Below are 13,967 nucleotides of genomic sequence, written 5' to 3'. Positions count from 1 at the left end.
CCAGGCATGCAATGCGCCAATTCCACCACCCATCCATCGTGTATCCGGCAGAGAATATCCTTCCAGGACAGTCGGGCTTTTCCAAACCCCGGCTTCTAATCAAGAAGAGTGTCAATTGCATTTAGGGATCAGTTGATCAAATGCATAATTCTTCTTTAGGTTTTAGTGAACAGGACTGAGAGATTCTTCTGGGAGTTAGAGTTTTAAATGAGACTAGACAGAAGACATGAAGCCAAGCAAGGAAAGATAAGGGAGGGAGAAAGATGTGGCCTTCTCTGTCAAGAGCCAAGAGAGAAGAAATGAGCAAGACTACTAAGGAGGTTCACAGATGTAGTGAAGAACGACATGTAGATGGTTGATGTGTCGTACTTCACTTCACCTATACAAATTAGTATTACCAGAGACTTGTTTTTTGTGTTGTTGTTGTTGTTGTTTTTGTGTGCTCCCAGTCCCAGTCCCAAGCCTGGATAAAGAGGACGCTTGCATCAGGATTACTATTTTGGATAATTGGATAATGATATGTAATCAAAATTAATTTCAGACTAATAAACAAGCAACCAGTAGATTTTAGGGTGTGTATTATCTGAAGCCTAGTTAGTGAAACAGCTTTGTGCCAAATCCAAGTAGACAAATCATAAAAACTATGTTAATCACACTACATGTTTTCAAACCATCATTAAGGCATTTACTCAACTGCTGAGACGCCGCCATCAGGAAGCATTTATATCTATTCTTTGGCAGTTAGACAATTCTAACTCACTGTTGCCTTTTTTTCTTCTTCTTTTTTTAAAGAACAAGGCAAAACCAGCTACTTGCAAAACAGGAATTGTAATAACTGCAAACTTTTTTTTTTGCCTTCATTATTTTTCTTGTTCCCCTCCATTTCAAAATGGAGGAATCTGGCAAAGTGTGTCACAGTACAGTGTAGGCAGAATGAATAGTCTCACTTAGGCAGAGTTGGAGCCGAATTGATGGCAGGGTGATGTGATACCTGCGGGGGGGGGTGTCTGGCTGTGTGCTGCAGCGGGAAAGGGTAATGATACTGGGGCTGTGGTATGCATTGTACACTTATTCTCTTCACCCATAACCCTTTTTCATAATATGCACATGTAATACATATATCATACATAAACTGGAGGTTTTGAGTATTCTTTAGCCCATACATACAATGAAACTCTAATTACTAACAGAAATAATGTACTTTATGAAAGTCTGTATAAATGGTAAATAGCACTTTTCTGTGCAGAATCCATCAATGTCAGAAACGTGGCTACAAGATGAGTAACATGTAGTGATGTCTAATGAATAATCAAGGTTATATAAAGTTATTTGTGTTGGGTACTTTACAGGATTTTTTTTGTATTAGGCAAATTCCCGAAAAGCCAGTAGTTCTGGAAGCTAAGGAAGATGCTATTTTATACGTAAATGTGGTGTTACCATGACTCCTGAGATATTTTTAAAGAAAAGTGCTTCAGATAAATTTGAGCCTGCATGCTGTAAATACTGCTTACTCGTTTCCTCCAGGAAGCAATAGCTGCTCCAAAAACAATGGAGGGTGTGTCCATCTGTGCCTGGCCTATCCCGGAGGTAGGATGTGTAAATGTGGGCGTGGCTTTTACACCTTAAATGTCACTTCTTGTGCCCCAATTACCTCCTGTGCCCCTGGAGAAGAATCCTGCTTTGACCGCAGCCAGTGTATCAGCAGGAGCAAGTTCTGTGATGGACAGGTTGACTGCCTGGACCAGTCGGACGAACAGGACTGTGAGTTTTCGACCAGAATAAAGAAGCAGTATTAAGTGAACTTAGTTTGTCATGCCCTGAATACAAATATTAATTCCACGTTAAACTGCCTTGTTTCGGAAAGTAATGGGGGGCTATGGTAAGATGGTATGACAGTCTTATTTGAATTAACCTGAGTAAAAAGTGTAACACTATCCTCCAGATATTTAACAGAACTCCAGAATAAATTAGGTCTACACAATTTGCCAAGTTACCTTTTACAAATGGGCACATGCTTTTCTCGTGCCTGCCAATTAATTTGGTTGAGACGAGGTATTGCCTGAGTACATCTTGAAGGAGGCAACATGCATGAGTCAGTTGCTCAAAATGTTCCAGTCTATCTACGGTGTTCCTGCAGGAGAACATTTACAAAGGCTTTGTACTATTTAGTAGACAGCTTAAAGGCTCACTAATGTCCAACCTGAGCCACATTGACACGAGTCACATTTAGCTCCAACGGGTTAAAATCAAAAGCTAATATAATGTGTCTTAAAGGATCAGCACAGCACTGGGAAAACTCATCTTAAGTTTTGAAGGAAAGATTGAAGCCACTATCACATGTCTATAGTCAATGGGAATAAATCGCCAGCAGCCTGTTGGCTCCGGTTAGTGTAAATGTTTGAAATGAGGAAACTGCTAGTCTAGATCTGTCCAAATGCCAAAAAAAACAATGAAGCTACACATGCACCTATGTTTACCAAGCAGCTCATTTCAGTCACTGACGGTGACTTTCTCTTTAGGTCCAACTTCAAACACTGCCTCATTTGGAACTGAAGACACTGATGGCCACCCTCTGGATTCGTCATCATCTACATCCAACACAGACAAGAACTCTGTCTCATTTCAAGACTCTGCCTCCTGTGATCTGCAACGCTGCAGTAGTCATGGGAACTGCATTGTGGAGGGTAAATTCACTCGCTGCCAGTGTCTGTCTGGTTACAAAGGAGAGTTCTGTCAAGAGGAAGAAAGGCAAAGCCATGTTGGGGTGATCCTGGGTGTCTTCTGCCTCATTGCAGTGCTGATAGTCGCCGGATTCATTTTCACTAAAAGGTACTAATTGCATTAGAGGGAGAGACCAACTACTTGCTTACCCAGATTGTCTTTGTCTTGAAAGAAACTGAACTGAAAAGTCGGCTCCTGCAGTGATTAGTGTTTGAAAAACATTTTTGGATTCGTAACTTGGTGAGTAACGTCCAGTAGAAAATTAAAATGTGGCTTCCAATTTCAACAGGAGAGGATGGGAGCTCATCAGAAGCAGATCCGCAGACAAGGAAAATCTCATGGCCAACATGGGTCTATCGAGTGATGTAGAGTCTGACTCTGAGGTAAACTGTTATTCCTGTGAGAACTGTTGCATTTGAATTAAAAGCCAAAATACATGATTTATTAATTGTTTGTCTCCTCCTTCAGGAGGTGGACTCCCCAGCTGACGTAAACCCTCTGGCACAGCTCGATTAGACTACTCTACTCTGCACTAGCTGTTGTGCTAGCTTTATAGCAACCTGGAAATTCTCAGGCCTCATGTGTAATTTGTGAGGATGCATTTCAGTGGCTATGAAAATGCTGAAAAAAAGTGCAATTTTATAGAATGAAAGTTCTCACTATTAGCGGCTGCTCTCAAATTTATAAAAATTTTCCACAGGCTGATTTGATTGCTGGGAGTGGTTTGGTAAATTTGCTGTGTCATATAAGTGAGTCAGGAGAGACGAGCTGAGCTGAATCGATAAGAGTTGAAATACAATAATAAAAATAAAGACGTTAAATCACTTGAACCAGATTTTCTTTATTTGTAATGTGCTCAGTGTCTCGATCTGACATTTCTCTCTTTAACCATTTGTGTACACAGTATGTTTTACATCTTACACTCCTGGGAGAGTTCTCACAATGGGGCGTATCTACTTAAGATTACATTCTGTTCCTGCCAACACTGAATGTCTGCCACACTTTTTTTTTTTTTTTTTTTTTTTTTTTTTTTCCAAGGTGAGTTCTTATCCATTCATCAGTTATTCTGATACCAGTTTTAAACAAAAGCTTACTTGTTTCACTTTTGTTCCTGGTTTCCACTCGGTTTCTCCCTGGAACATTTGTTGCTGTTTGTTTTCTGTCATTCAATCTGATTAAAAGCTGTTTTATCCTGAAACTATGAGCATGCATGGTTTTTAATTTGACAGTATTGCTTGTTGCCTTAATACTGTAAGTTGGAGGAAGAGAATTTTCAATAAAATAACTTGTTGGTAATTACTATCTCAATATCCTTGGTATTGAAACATGGACACAGCTGGGAGTATGAAAAACTGAAATGTGAGAAACTGTTCAGAGGCTTTGTAATCAAATGACCTAATTCAAATGAGGTGTGGTGTTTGGCAAGTGTCATGCATTACCTTCACTCTGCCTCATACTGGGGCCTGGGAAAGCAAACATGACATATCAAATGGTGTCAGTGGTTGACACTTCTTCCTTTTTTTTTTTTTTAAATAAATTCTATTCATAAACTGATGCGCTTTTCTGCAGACATTATTTTTCTTTTTTTCTTAAACTTTTTTTTTTTTTTTTTTTAATTTAGTTTCAACATGGTTCTCTCCATTACATTTGTTACACAGTGCTTTGTCTTGTGTGAGAAAAGCGCTCTACAAATAAACTTTACTCACTCAAATTCCTAGTAGGGCAAGTATCTGAATTTCAACCCAATACACTCCCAGTTCTAGTAAAGAGGAAAAACTGGTTTCAAATTGCCAGGTTCAAAATGGTATGCCTTGACATTTCAATTCCTTTTATTGCTACTACTCAAATGTTGATTTTCAGGGCGGTTAAGCTGGCAATTAATTTGTTTAGCTTCAGACCACAGAAATACTTGGTTATTTTTAGGAAATGGTGATGGCTTGGGTTCAAATACACCAGAACATTCCTTAAAAATGTGTGTCAGTTCAGGGATTAGTTTAGGTCCTTGCACTTCATTGGGTTTAGGTTATGGAGGTGTGTCACTTTGGGTGTGTCTCCAGGGTTAAAGGTAGACGCATTCATCTGTTTACCTCACCTGGTTTTGACGAGCAATAAAGGTAGGGTGAGCATGGGTGGTGGGTGCCAAAAAAGGGATTAAACATGTTTTGGTTTTTGTAAGTAATCTTTGCTTAACTTGGTAGATGGCCTGCTACATGATTTATGAATCTACTAATATATCAATTTAGAAACTGGCTATTTTGAAAGTATCTTTATGACTCTGCAATTTTATGCCTACTCTGTGTTCTACTCTTCAATTCAAGTAGATGTCTTAGATGTAGCGCCAACAAGTGTTTTTCACTTCCTCGGTCCATGCATTTAATTGCCAATCTGCAGAGTCTGGCTACATGTTGAGCCGATCTGCCACACCTGAAAGAAATATGAATTTCCTTCGGAAATAACTTGTGTTCCTCAATAGGCTTTGCTCTAAAACCTCTACTTTAGAGGATGATACTTTTTATGTATCAAGCATTGCTTTCCAGGGCTTTCCACTGTCTTGGCAGGTAAGAAGCAGTGAGTAGTCAAGATTTCAAGCTCAGATTATCGTGAGTAAAACCAAAGCTGGGGTCGTTTGTTACTTGTCAATTACATAGATGCATACATATTCTTTGAGTCCCACTGGAATCCATTTGTCCTGCAAACTGTGAGCTTCTCCACAGTGGGCTTTCCTCTAGCTTATTCCAAATATGACAACTCTGGGAGACAGCAAGAATTGGTGGGTATCTTTCAAAGACTGTTTCCAAACTCTTAGCTTTAAGGGTTTCTTTGTTGCTGAGTTTTGGGATGTTCTCCTGGAGTGGCATAACATTCTTTGACACTAGGAATGAACACATTTGCAAAATGAATTCACCCTCCATGCTCTGTGGACTCCTAGCCATTTTATCTTCAAATCCATCTCTTCTTGAGCTGAAAGATTAAACACTTGAGTTGAATTTTGAAACGGAGCTTTCTATGACCAATAATTGTCTGGTCAGCCATCAAATTGCAGCATACCGACACTCAACATTTCCCTCCACTTGAAGTATTTTGTGATGCCTTGGATACCTTGAGGGTTGGAGGAAAGCTTTAAATAAAACTGTGGCTGCTGTACTACAGAAACACTCGTTTTAGACAGGAGTAGCATCTAGCTGTTTTCTCCCTTTTTCATCCTGATGTTGAGAGATTAGCTGGTATTGTTAACCTGACAGTAGATATCCCTTGTTTGGCTTGAATTTCATTTGTTCTCAAACTTAACCTCTCACTTAACTGTTCAAAATGCTTGCAGACGGTTTGTGTGCGTGTTCTTCATTGGGTTTTAGTCGTGTAACTTTGGGTGTGTCTTTAACGATAAAGGTAGTTGCATTCACCTGTTTACCTCACTTGGTGATGACAAGCAATGAAGGTAATGTAAATATTGGGGTGACACCTTCTGTTGACTGCAGGTTGTTTGTATTAATTTACCCTGCACCGACTTATGGTTTGGAAAGTACCAGTGGTTGAACAAACAGCTTGGAAGTCCATGCAGTTTGTTTTGAGCAGTCATCTTATGAGTGTTCATATTAAAATATTCAAACTATTCAGAGTCTAACTGCAATTCATCATGTACATGATAATGAGTCAAGTTTGACAGTCTGAGAGCAGAGATGGCACAAAGCCCTTAACCTTTTTCATATCAGACGAGACAGCAAAATAGTAGTCCACTGAGGTGCTGTGCTGCAATAGCCATGAGATAATGACTGTGATTTGTGCCAACTAATTTATGTTTGTTAAGAGCCAGTTGATGAACGGTTACAATAACACGGCTCCACATGTGAACATGGAATTTAAGAGGCTTCTGCTGAAAATAACATGACAAAAAACATGTCTTGAATATAAATGAACTTTCTTAGAATATTGCAAGAAAGTTCATTTATATTCAAGTGAACCTGAAATGCCTGCAAGCAGTTTTAGTTGCATGGCCCCCAGCCTCTCTTACACGTGTCAACAGTATTTATATAACATGTGCATGAATGTCTGCATGTTACGCAGACATGTCAGTCATGTCAGGTCTTGCTACCCGAGTCCTGTTCTTACTTGCTTTCTAATCCTTCTATCCACCCACTAGGCTAACAAGCACACCAACTGCATTTCAGTACAGAAAAGGGTGCGCAGACCTCTTGCCTGGCTTTTTCTATGTCACATAATTTTTCAGCCTTCCTGTGTAATGGTTTATTGTCTGAAATACATCACACAAATAAAAATTGGTAGTTCCCACGGATGCCAGAAAAATGAATTTTTGTGAAACGCTGTGACTCAAACTTTGAGATGTCAAGATTGTATGACTAGCCTCCAGCTAGTCATACAATCCCCATGAAATTTAAAGGTTCTACATCCGTGTCAGAGAGGTGTGTGTGTGTTCCTGTCTAGCTATCTTTGTGAGGTTTAGGCATTCATTTTTAATGGTTAGGGTAAGGGGCAAGGGAAACCATTATGTCAATGAAGGTCCTCACTAAGATAGCTAAACGGACGCGTGTGTGTGTGTGTGTGTGTCGATTTTAAAGATAAGACTGAGGGAGGAGTGTGTGCATAAAAACACAAGCAGGTATTCACAGCTTTCTTCCTCTTCCCGCCTTCTCTTTCAGTGAGGGAGCGTGTAACAAAAAGGGAACTTGAAAAAAATTGACCAACGTCATCAATTCAAACAGACACCTGGACAATCCTGCGACTAAAATTCCACTGGCAGCGTTTTAGGACTTCGTGGCTGACTCCTTTTTGCTTCTGTGAGTATATGGCAAGTTCATTTTCTTGTACAGTGTGTTCCTCTGTCGTGTTACTCCTGCGCCTGCCTTGGAGCTAGAGAGGAGCACAATGCTGCTGGGAAACCAGAATAACAAGATTCTTGTTTGTAAGTACAATAACGTCCACATCGGCACTTATTGATCACAAAAAAGCTGGTTTGTAGATGTTGGTCTCTTAAGCGCATTTATTGTAGCTTACTTGAGCAGTTAGGTCACCGTCCTCGGACAGCTTAGCTTAAAATGATGTGTTCAGAATCTAAAAACAGTTGAACATACTTGGAACGCATGGCTGAGAAAGAGTTACTTATTCTGTTGATTTGATGTGTAGGCTACCTGAGAAGAAACTGTATTTGCCGTAAGAATAGATGTGCAGCCTTCACAACGTTTCATGCAGTGGTACGTACTGCATGAAACGTTTTTTTCCCCCTTTGGTCATTTGTTTGTGATTTGAAAGTAAAATATTCTGTATACAACAGGTCTTCCTTCCTACACTCTTACACACACAGTTTGGGGGGTTTTCCCACGTGTATAAAAACAGAAAAGTATAAAAATGAATATTTGTCATTTCCGATAATACTAGTACTACTTTTTTAAATGTTGCATTTAAAAAAACAAACAAAGAAAGAAAATCATCACATTTCAAGATTATTCTCCTTTTGTTTGGTCAGCAAATGTTATGGTAGCAGAGGTTAGATTAATTTTTGGGCGGGTTTCTAACCATTCATCCCATTTTCCCCATTTTCTCTCCATCTCTTATTAGTGTGCCTCCAGCTAGTCCTTCGTTTAAGATGACCACCACTTCCCTTCCTCCCGAAGGGAGAGGCATCAGCCCCAACCTGTCCGCCTGTCGAGAGTCTCAGTGTAACAACCATGGTAACTGTGTGACTCCTCCTGGTGGTGGTACAGATCTACTATGCAACTGTGATCTGGGCTACAAGGGTGACTCCTGCGGTGAAACGGTCAATGGAGCGTTAGGTTTACCTTTGACCCTCAGCGTGTTAGCCGTCCTCATTGGCCTCGCAATCCTGGCATTCGTCCTTGCCAAGTACCAGCAGAGAAAACGGAAGCAGCGAAGGTACTGACATATTGCACATGATTCTGTAAAAACGCATGTATCTAGAAAAGCTTATTTTCAGCATTTTCCCCGATTTATGAACATGTGTACTTGATTTCTTGCCAGTCTGAAGAGTGGGGTTATAGAAGTGACCTTACATTGGGGTGTGTTAAATAGAACTATACACAACATCGTCTTTTGATTACTTGCCTTGGATAGTACAAAAACTGAACTTTTCCCAAATTCATATCAAACTAACTTTTGATCATTTTAATGTATGCCTTTCTAGTACTACAGCACACAGCTATACAAATTTGTTTCCAACTGACAACTTCTCAAATTTTTATTTAACCAGGAGAGAATATAATCTGTAGATTGAAGGTGGATGTATCCAGTATGACACCAGTTGACTGGTTTGAAGCCTAAAGCTGAGCATTTTGGTCTATGCTATGCTTTAGCCTTTGCTGGAGAGTGTGTGGGGGGGGGGCGATTGGACCCGAACCCGGGCCGCTATCCTCCAGCCATGCGACACATGGTCTCCTGCTCACCCACCAAGCCAAACCGGCCCCCTCTAATAAGCACTTTCTTGATGGATTTTATATGTTCAATTACTACTTTCAGGTCATATTGGATGCAATATTTGGTCATTCTAATAGTCAAAGGGATTATGTAATGTTTGTTCAATGGCAAATGATGTAAATTGCTAGCCAATAGTCTAGTTTTAGTCATCTGGTTTCAAAACGCAAAGACGGTGACTGCAAAAAAGATAAAGACATTATAGCAGGGCTTCACTAACCAAGTGGTGAACTCATGGTGGCTAGCCCATCTTTTATACTGTTATATTATATCTGTAGGATATATCCTTTTATGTACAGTCTACATGGGATATGAGTGTGTGTGCACAGTAAAAATGGACTGTAATATTACCTCAGAGTGACTATACAACCAAGAAGGTTGTTGTTTTTAGCCATTGTTGAGTTAAATAAAAGATTAAGGTCCTCCTGCTGAAACATGAGCAGGAGGAGGAGTTAAAATAACAGAAATGAAAAGCAGTATTTTGCTTAATTTAGATTTTCAAACAATTGAAACAATTTTTTTTTCATCACATTAGTGCCTTTCCATCACAGCAGAGCTGTGTATGTAATGTTTTGTTTTTTGTTTTCTTGGGGGTTTTTTTTTTTTTTAATTTTATTTAATTTTTTACTCGGTTATGGTTATTCTCACTTTTTCCCCTAGTGTCTTTGCTAAACGAATTAAGTCACTAACTTCGTATCCATGATGAGGAAAATTCACAACAAAATGAACTTTTTTCTTTTTTTTCTTTTTTCTTCAACAGGAAACTACTGGAACAAAAAGCCTAAAACAGTGCTGCTTAATGTGGATAACTGTCGAACAGAACGTTTGACCTACTTTGATGATCAAATTGTGGCTACTATAAGAATTATTCTGCAGCATCCAGGAGACTCTAGCACCAACTTCACAAACTGAGTGCCAAGGCATATGGGAGAGTCGCTTCCTATATAGTATTTTTCCATTTATATAAATGTATCCATCTCCAGCTGCGTCGTATCGCAAGCCTCATGCTTATTAAACTTGTGCCTCATCTCGGAAAACAACAAGACTGGATAATTCTGTTGACCTAATTTTAAACTTGGAGTGAAAATGTCTGTATTCTAATCAGCAGCAGCTTCCTTGATCACATTTCTTGGATGCTAAGGCATGCTTCTGCAATTAGTTTAAACTCTGACACTTGTTAGTAAATTAATGTAAATGTTCATCCTCTGTGAGGGAGCTGCAGTTTAGTTTAAGTAAAGCAAGTGGTTGTTATTTTTCTAGTGACGGCTTCTAACAGAGATAACACTTAAGATAACTCTAGATTGTTTAACGGGCTAAGTCAGAAGCTGATTTGATGCCATACAGTTTTTATAAAAATTTATGTAGAAAATATGCACTTTTTTTCCACTTGCGTGGGTTTATTTCACTTCATTCAGTACATACTTTTGTACCGTGTGCAGTTGCTGCCTGTTTTGTATTGTTCCCCTGGAATTTCTTTCTTCTAAGCGTGTGTGCGCGCCTTTTAACACTTCAGGTTTTTCGGGAAGTATTTCTACCTATTTCTAAGTGCCCTGTCTTTGATGCTGTTGTAACAAAAATGCACCAGTACATCACTGGCCTGCTTTTACTCTCATATACGGCTATGCTTATGAAAATAATGCATGTAAATCTGTGCAGACACAATCCTGCAGAGCTGTCAACAACATGCGCATATTGTACAGATGATAGGAGAGTGGTCAGAGCAGATTTCAATCTTGGCATGTTTAAAACTTGACAGTACATGTGCTTTTAAATGAGTTCGTGTGCTCTTTGAATTTCAGCCTACAAACTGATTACCACTCAGTACACTTCCGGTCCTGTAAACATGAAAACTACATAGCATCTTGGTGCTGAATAATTAGTCAAGTTCCTCAAGCTTGTAGCCAGTGCTAAGTGCCTACTGTATTAATTCTTTCACATGTTCACAGTTGTCATGTTTCACCTGGTGAATACTGATAATCACAAATGTAAACTAATCATCAACAACTCAGTAATGTTTTGCAAATGTCTGCTTCTCTGACAACAGGGTAAAACTGCAAAATGTTAATGTTACTGTAGATTTTCAGAGCTCCCATATACAACACTCAATATTGTTAAGATTATCATGTTTTTGTGTGTACATGTGTTGAATTTTTATATGAATATGACTATTGTTGATGAGCAGGGTTTCTCAATGTATGCATTCTCAAGTGTCTTCCACTAGCTTGTAAACCCTTTGAATTATATAGACAGAAGAGAACATCTCACTCTGTGGGTTTTGTTTTGGGGGGGTGGGATTAACTGGACAGTCTGCTTATATTGCAGGGCGTCACAGTGTTTTATCACTCAGGGTAGGCTGTCTTTGAGCCCCTGTTACAGTAAACCTCTTTTTCTGGCATCCAGTGACATGATAATATCAGGTTCGGTGTTTACTAAACTCAGACATGATGGCTGTGAACATTCAATCCTCACAGGCTGAGAACCTAACCAGTTTTGCCATATAATAAGATGTGTAACAACAAAAAAGTGGAAGCATCTGCCTTCAGGGTATAACTAGGTCAACACTTGCTGTCCTAATAAGGGACAGACTTTGCATGCTTGTTTGCAGAAGGAGGAGCTACTTGTATCATGGCAATTAGAAGTACATCCCACAAGTATAACTACTCAAGATTACACAAATTCCTCATGAGTTGGCTTTTGGCTGTATGGTCAGCCACTGCATGCAGGAAATGAGGATATTGTTTATTAGACTCATCAGACTGATTTGAACCTAAATGCTGGGAGCAGTAACACAAGACGGTACTATTACTGTATCCATCACTTGGTGGTGTTAATAAGCTGTCAGGGTAGTTCAACATCTAGCTCATAGAAGAGGAGCAAGCGTAACACTTTTAAATGTTGCAAATGCAACGTTTCACCAAACATGAGCAAACACAGCCTGTTTCTGTGCAGTTTGTCACACTATGCCTGCAAGCCAAACATACAGCTGCTGTACTTCAGTGAAAGATAGAAATGAGAGATGGCTTCACTGAGAGAGAGAGGATATAAGAAAGCCAGGCCAAACAAGGAAGGAGTAAGGACAGTTCAGCTTATAACATCCCAATTCTTTTTAGAGTTATTTGATCAGATATTGGATCTATGAACAGGAACTTTTATTCAACTGTTATTTAAAGGTTGTATAAAAATACTGGGACATTTAGTGCAGGCCACACTGAGTTTAAAGGGCTTTGGTAAAGTTTAAATCGCTATATGGGTCTAGTGCAGTGAGGTTTTCATGAGTTAATGTTAGGCTACATGAAGGGTGCTTCACATCAAATGAAATTTAAGCTGATTGATCAAATTCTACCTTTTAACCAGCTTTATACTGTCTATCGGTGGGAAATCAGGCATATAACATGTGCTTGCATCCTTTGTTTTTGTTTTTTTGTTTTTTGTATTCATGCAAGCACAGCATATGTGCTTGCATGAATTTTCCTGTTTAATTGTGGAGGGGCAAGCTCACCCATCTGTACCTGACAGAGCAATTTAAAAAAAAATTTCCTTTGTTGTTCTCTGCGTGTGCTCTATATCACGGATGCTCAAGCTGTGGGAATTATTTAAAAGTAGCATTTCAGTTAGAATAAACTTCAGTCCCTCCTGTTAACGTTATTTTGTCATTATATTAGTTCAAAAGGTTAAGTTAACATGGAGGGGGCTCGTTTTTACTTCTGTGCTTTGAGTACATTTCAGAGACTGTGCTTTTTCAACTTTTAAGTAAAGCAGTTAAATCGCCACTTCCACTTTTGCCAGAGTACTTTTCAACACAAGTATTTCAACTCAAGTAATGTGAGTGTGTACTTTTGCCATCTCTGCTGCACTTTGAAAATTTGTCTCCAAAAGTTCTGTTTATCGGGATGTAGCGTTTTGTGGGAGAAAATTTGTCTTTTTACAGGGAAGTTCCTGAATTTTACATTTAATTCAAATGGATTTAATAAAAAAAATAAAAAGTGGAGGAAAGACATTGAAGTTTGACTTATGATTGTTTGACTGTCACACCCGAAAATTCTGAAGTACTTTGTATTTTGTGTTGTACTGGTACCTTTGTCTAATAAAAAGACTTTTGACAGAAAGACTGTCACACCCATCTTCCAAGCGCATCTGCGAGTCCTTACTGGCCCATAGTCTCCACCCACAGATGTCTCAGGACACTTTTTAGTCCAAAAAAGAATACTACACTGACCCTCTAGACTCTCTTAAAATATATATTCTTATTATAACATTAAAAAAAAATAAGCCTGGTTGTCAGAATATAAGCAAAATTGGAAATCTATAAAGAAACATTGTGCTCTGTGTATGCTGAGATCTAAAGGTTTGAAACTGGGATTTTAAAATGTTTCAGGGGATTGAAAAATATAACAATTTCTATACGATGGGTCAGATTTCTCTGTATTCAAGAGGATAAAAAAGATTTAAGTTACCACAGTGTCAGTGGATTGTTTTTTAAATAGAGAAATACAAAAGCAGCTTTCTTAGTTATTAACTAACAAGGCTTCAAACAGTAAATTTAATCTCAAATATGTCTTAATATTCATATTAAACACTTAATATTAAAAAAAATAAAGTGCTTGCCCACCATACTTTGGCTTGTGGCCTTCCTTTTGTTTTTTTTATACTGTATGTTACTGGAGCTTTCATTTCTGCAGATCTTATTCTCTTCTCTGTGCACCTCTGTACAAGTATAGGAACAAGTTGAAGTTTGCCTCAAACCTCTACTCTCGTTTTCAGAAAGGAACATCATCTGGTAATGGTCAAGGAGATCAGCATCTTTA

General features: G+C 38.8%; 2 protein-coding genes across 5 annotated transcripts in view; both read left to right on the top strand.

The window, feature by feature from the left end:
• lrp13b (low-density lipoprotein receptor related-protein 13 b) overlaps window positions 1-3,403 on the top strand; it is a 29,256-nt gene extending 25,853 nt beyond the window's left edge. The window contains exons 42-45 of the mRNA XM_085463375.1: window positions 1,525-1,761; window positions 2,520-2,829; window positions 3,011-3,104; window positions 3,190-3,403. Of these exons, the coding sequence (XP_085319501.1) occupies window positions 1,525-1,761; window positions 2,520-2,829; window positions 3,011-3,104; window positions 3,190-3,237 (689 nt within the window). The 3' untranslated portion in view covers window positions 3,238-3,403. The remainder of the gene's footprint in view (window positions 1-1,524; window positions 1,762-2,519; window positions 2,830-3,010; window positions 3,105-3,189) is intronic.
• Window positions 3,404-4,772: 1,369 nt separating this feature from the next.
• LOC146705635 (uncharacterized) lies at window positions 4,773-13,290 on the top strand. 4 transcript variants are annotated; one of them, XM_085463371.1, is made up of 5 exons: window positions 4,773-4,835; window positions 7,377-7,514; window positions 7,861-7,928; window positions 8,293-8,607; window positions 9,923-13,290. In XM_085463371.1, the coding sequence occupies exons 3-5, from the start codon at window positions 7,921-7,923 to the stop codon at window positions 9,945-9,947; spliced, it is 348 nt and encodes a 115-aa protein (XP_085319497.1). In that variant the 5' UTR covers window positions 4,773-4,835; window positions 7,377-7,514; window positions 7,861-7,920; the 3' UTR covers window positions 9,948-13,290. The 4 variants fall into 4 exon arrangements, with proteins under 4 accessions (XP_085319497.1, XP_085319499.1, XP_085319498.1 ...); XM_085463373.1 differs by lacking the exon at window positions 7,861-7,928; XM_085463372.1 differs by lacking the exons at window positions 4,773-4,835; window positions 7,377-7,514 and adding an exon at window positions 7,521-7,639.
• Window positions 13,291-13,967: the final 677 nt, after the last annotated feature.

This window comes from Copadichromis virginalis, linkage group LG7 (assembly GCF_057382275.1).
Source record: "Copadichromis virginalis isolate Kocher_CV1m ecotype Utaka linkage group LG7, C_Virginalis_male_GT1.1, whole genome shotgun sequence".
Lineage (NCBI taxonomy): Eukaryota > Metazoa > Chordata > Actinopteri > Cichliformes > Cichlidae > Copadichromis > Copadichromis virginalis.
Note: the sequence above shows the minus strand (reverse complement) of the source record. Positions and strands in the feature narration are given on the sequence as shown.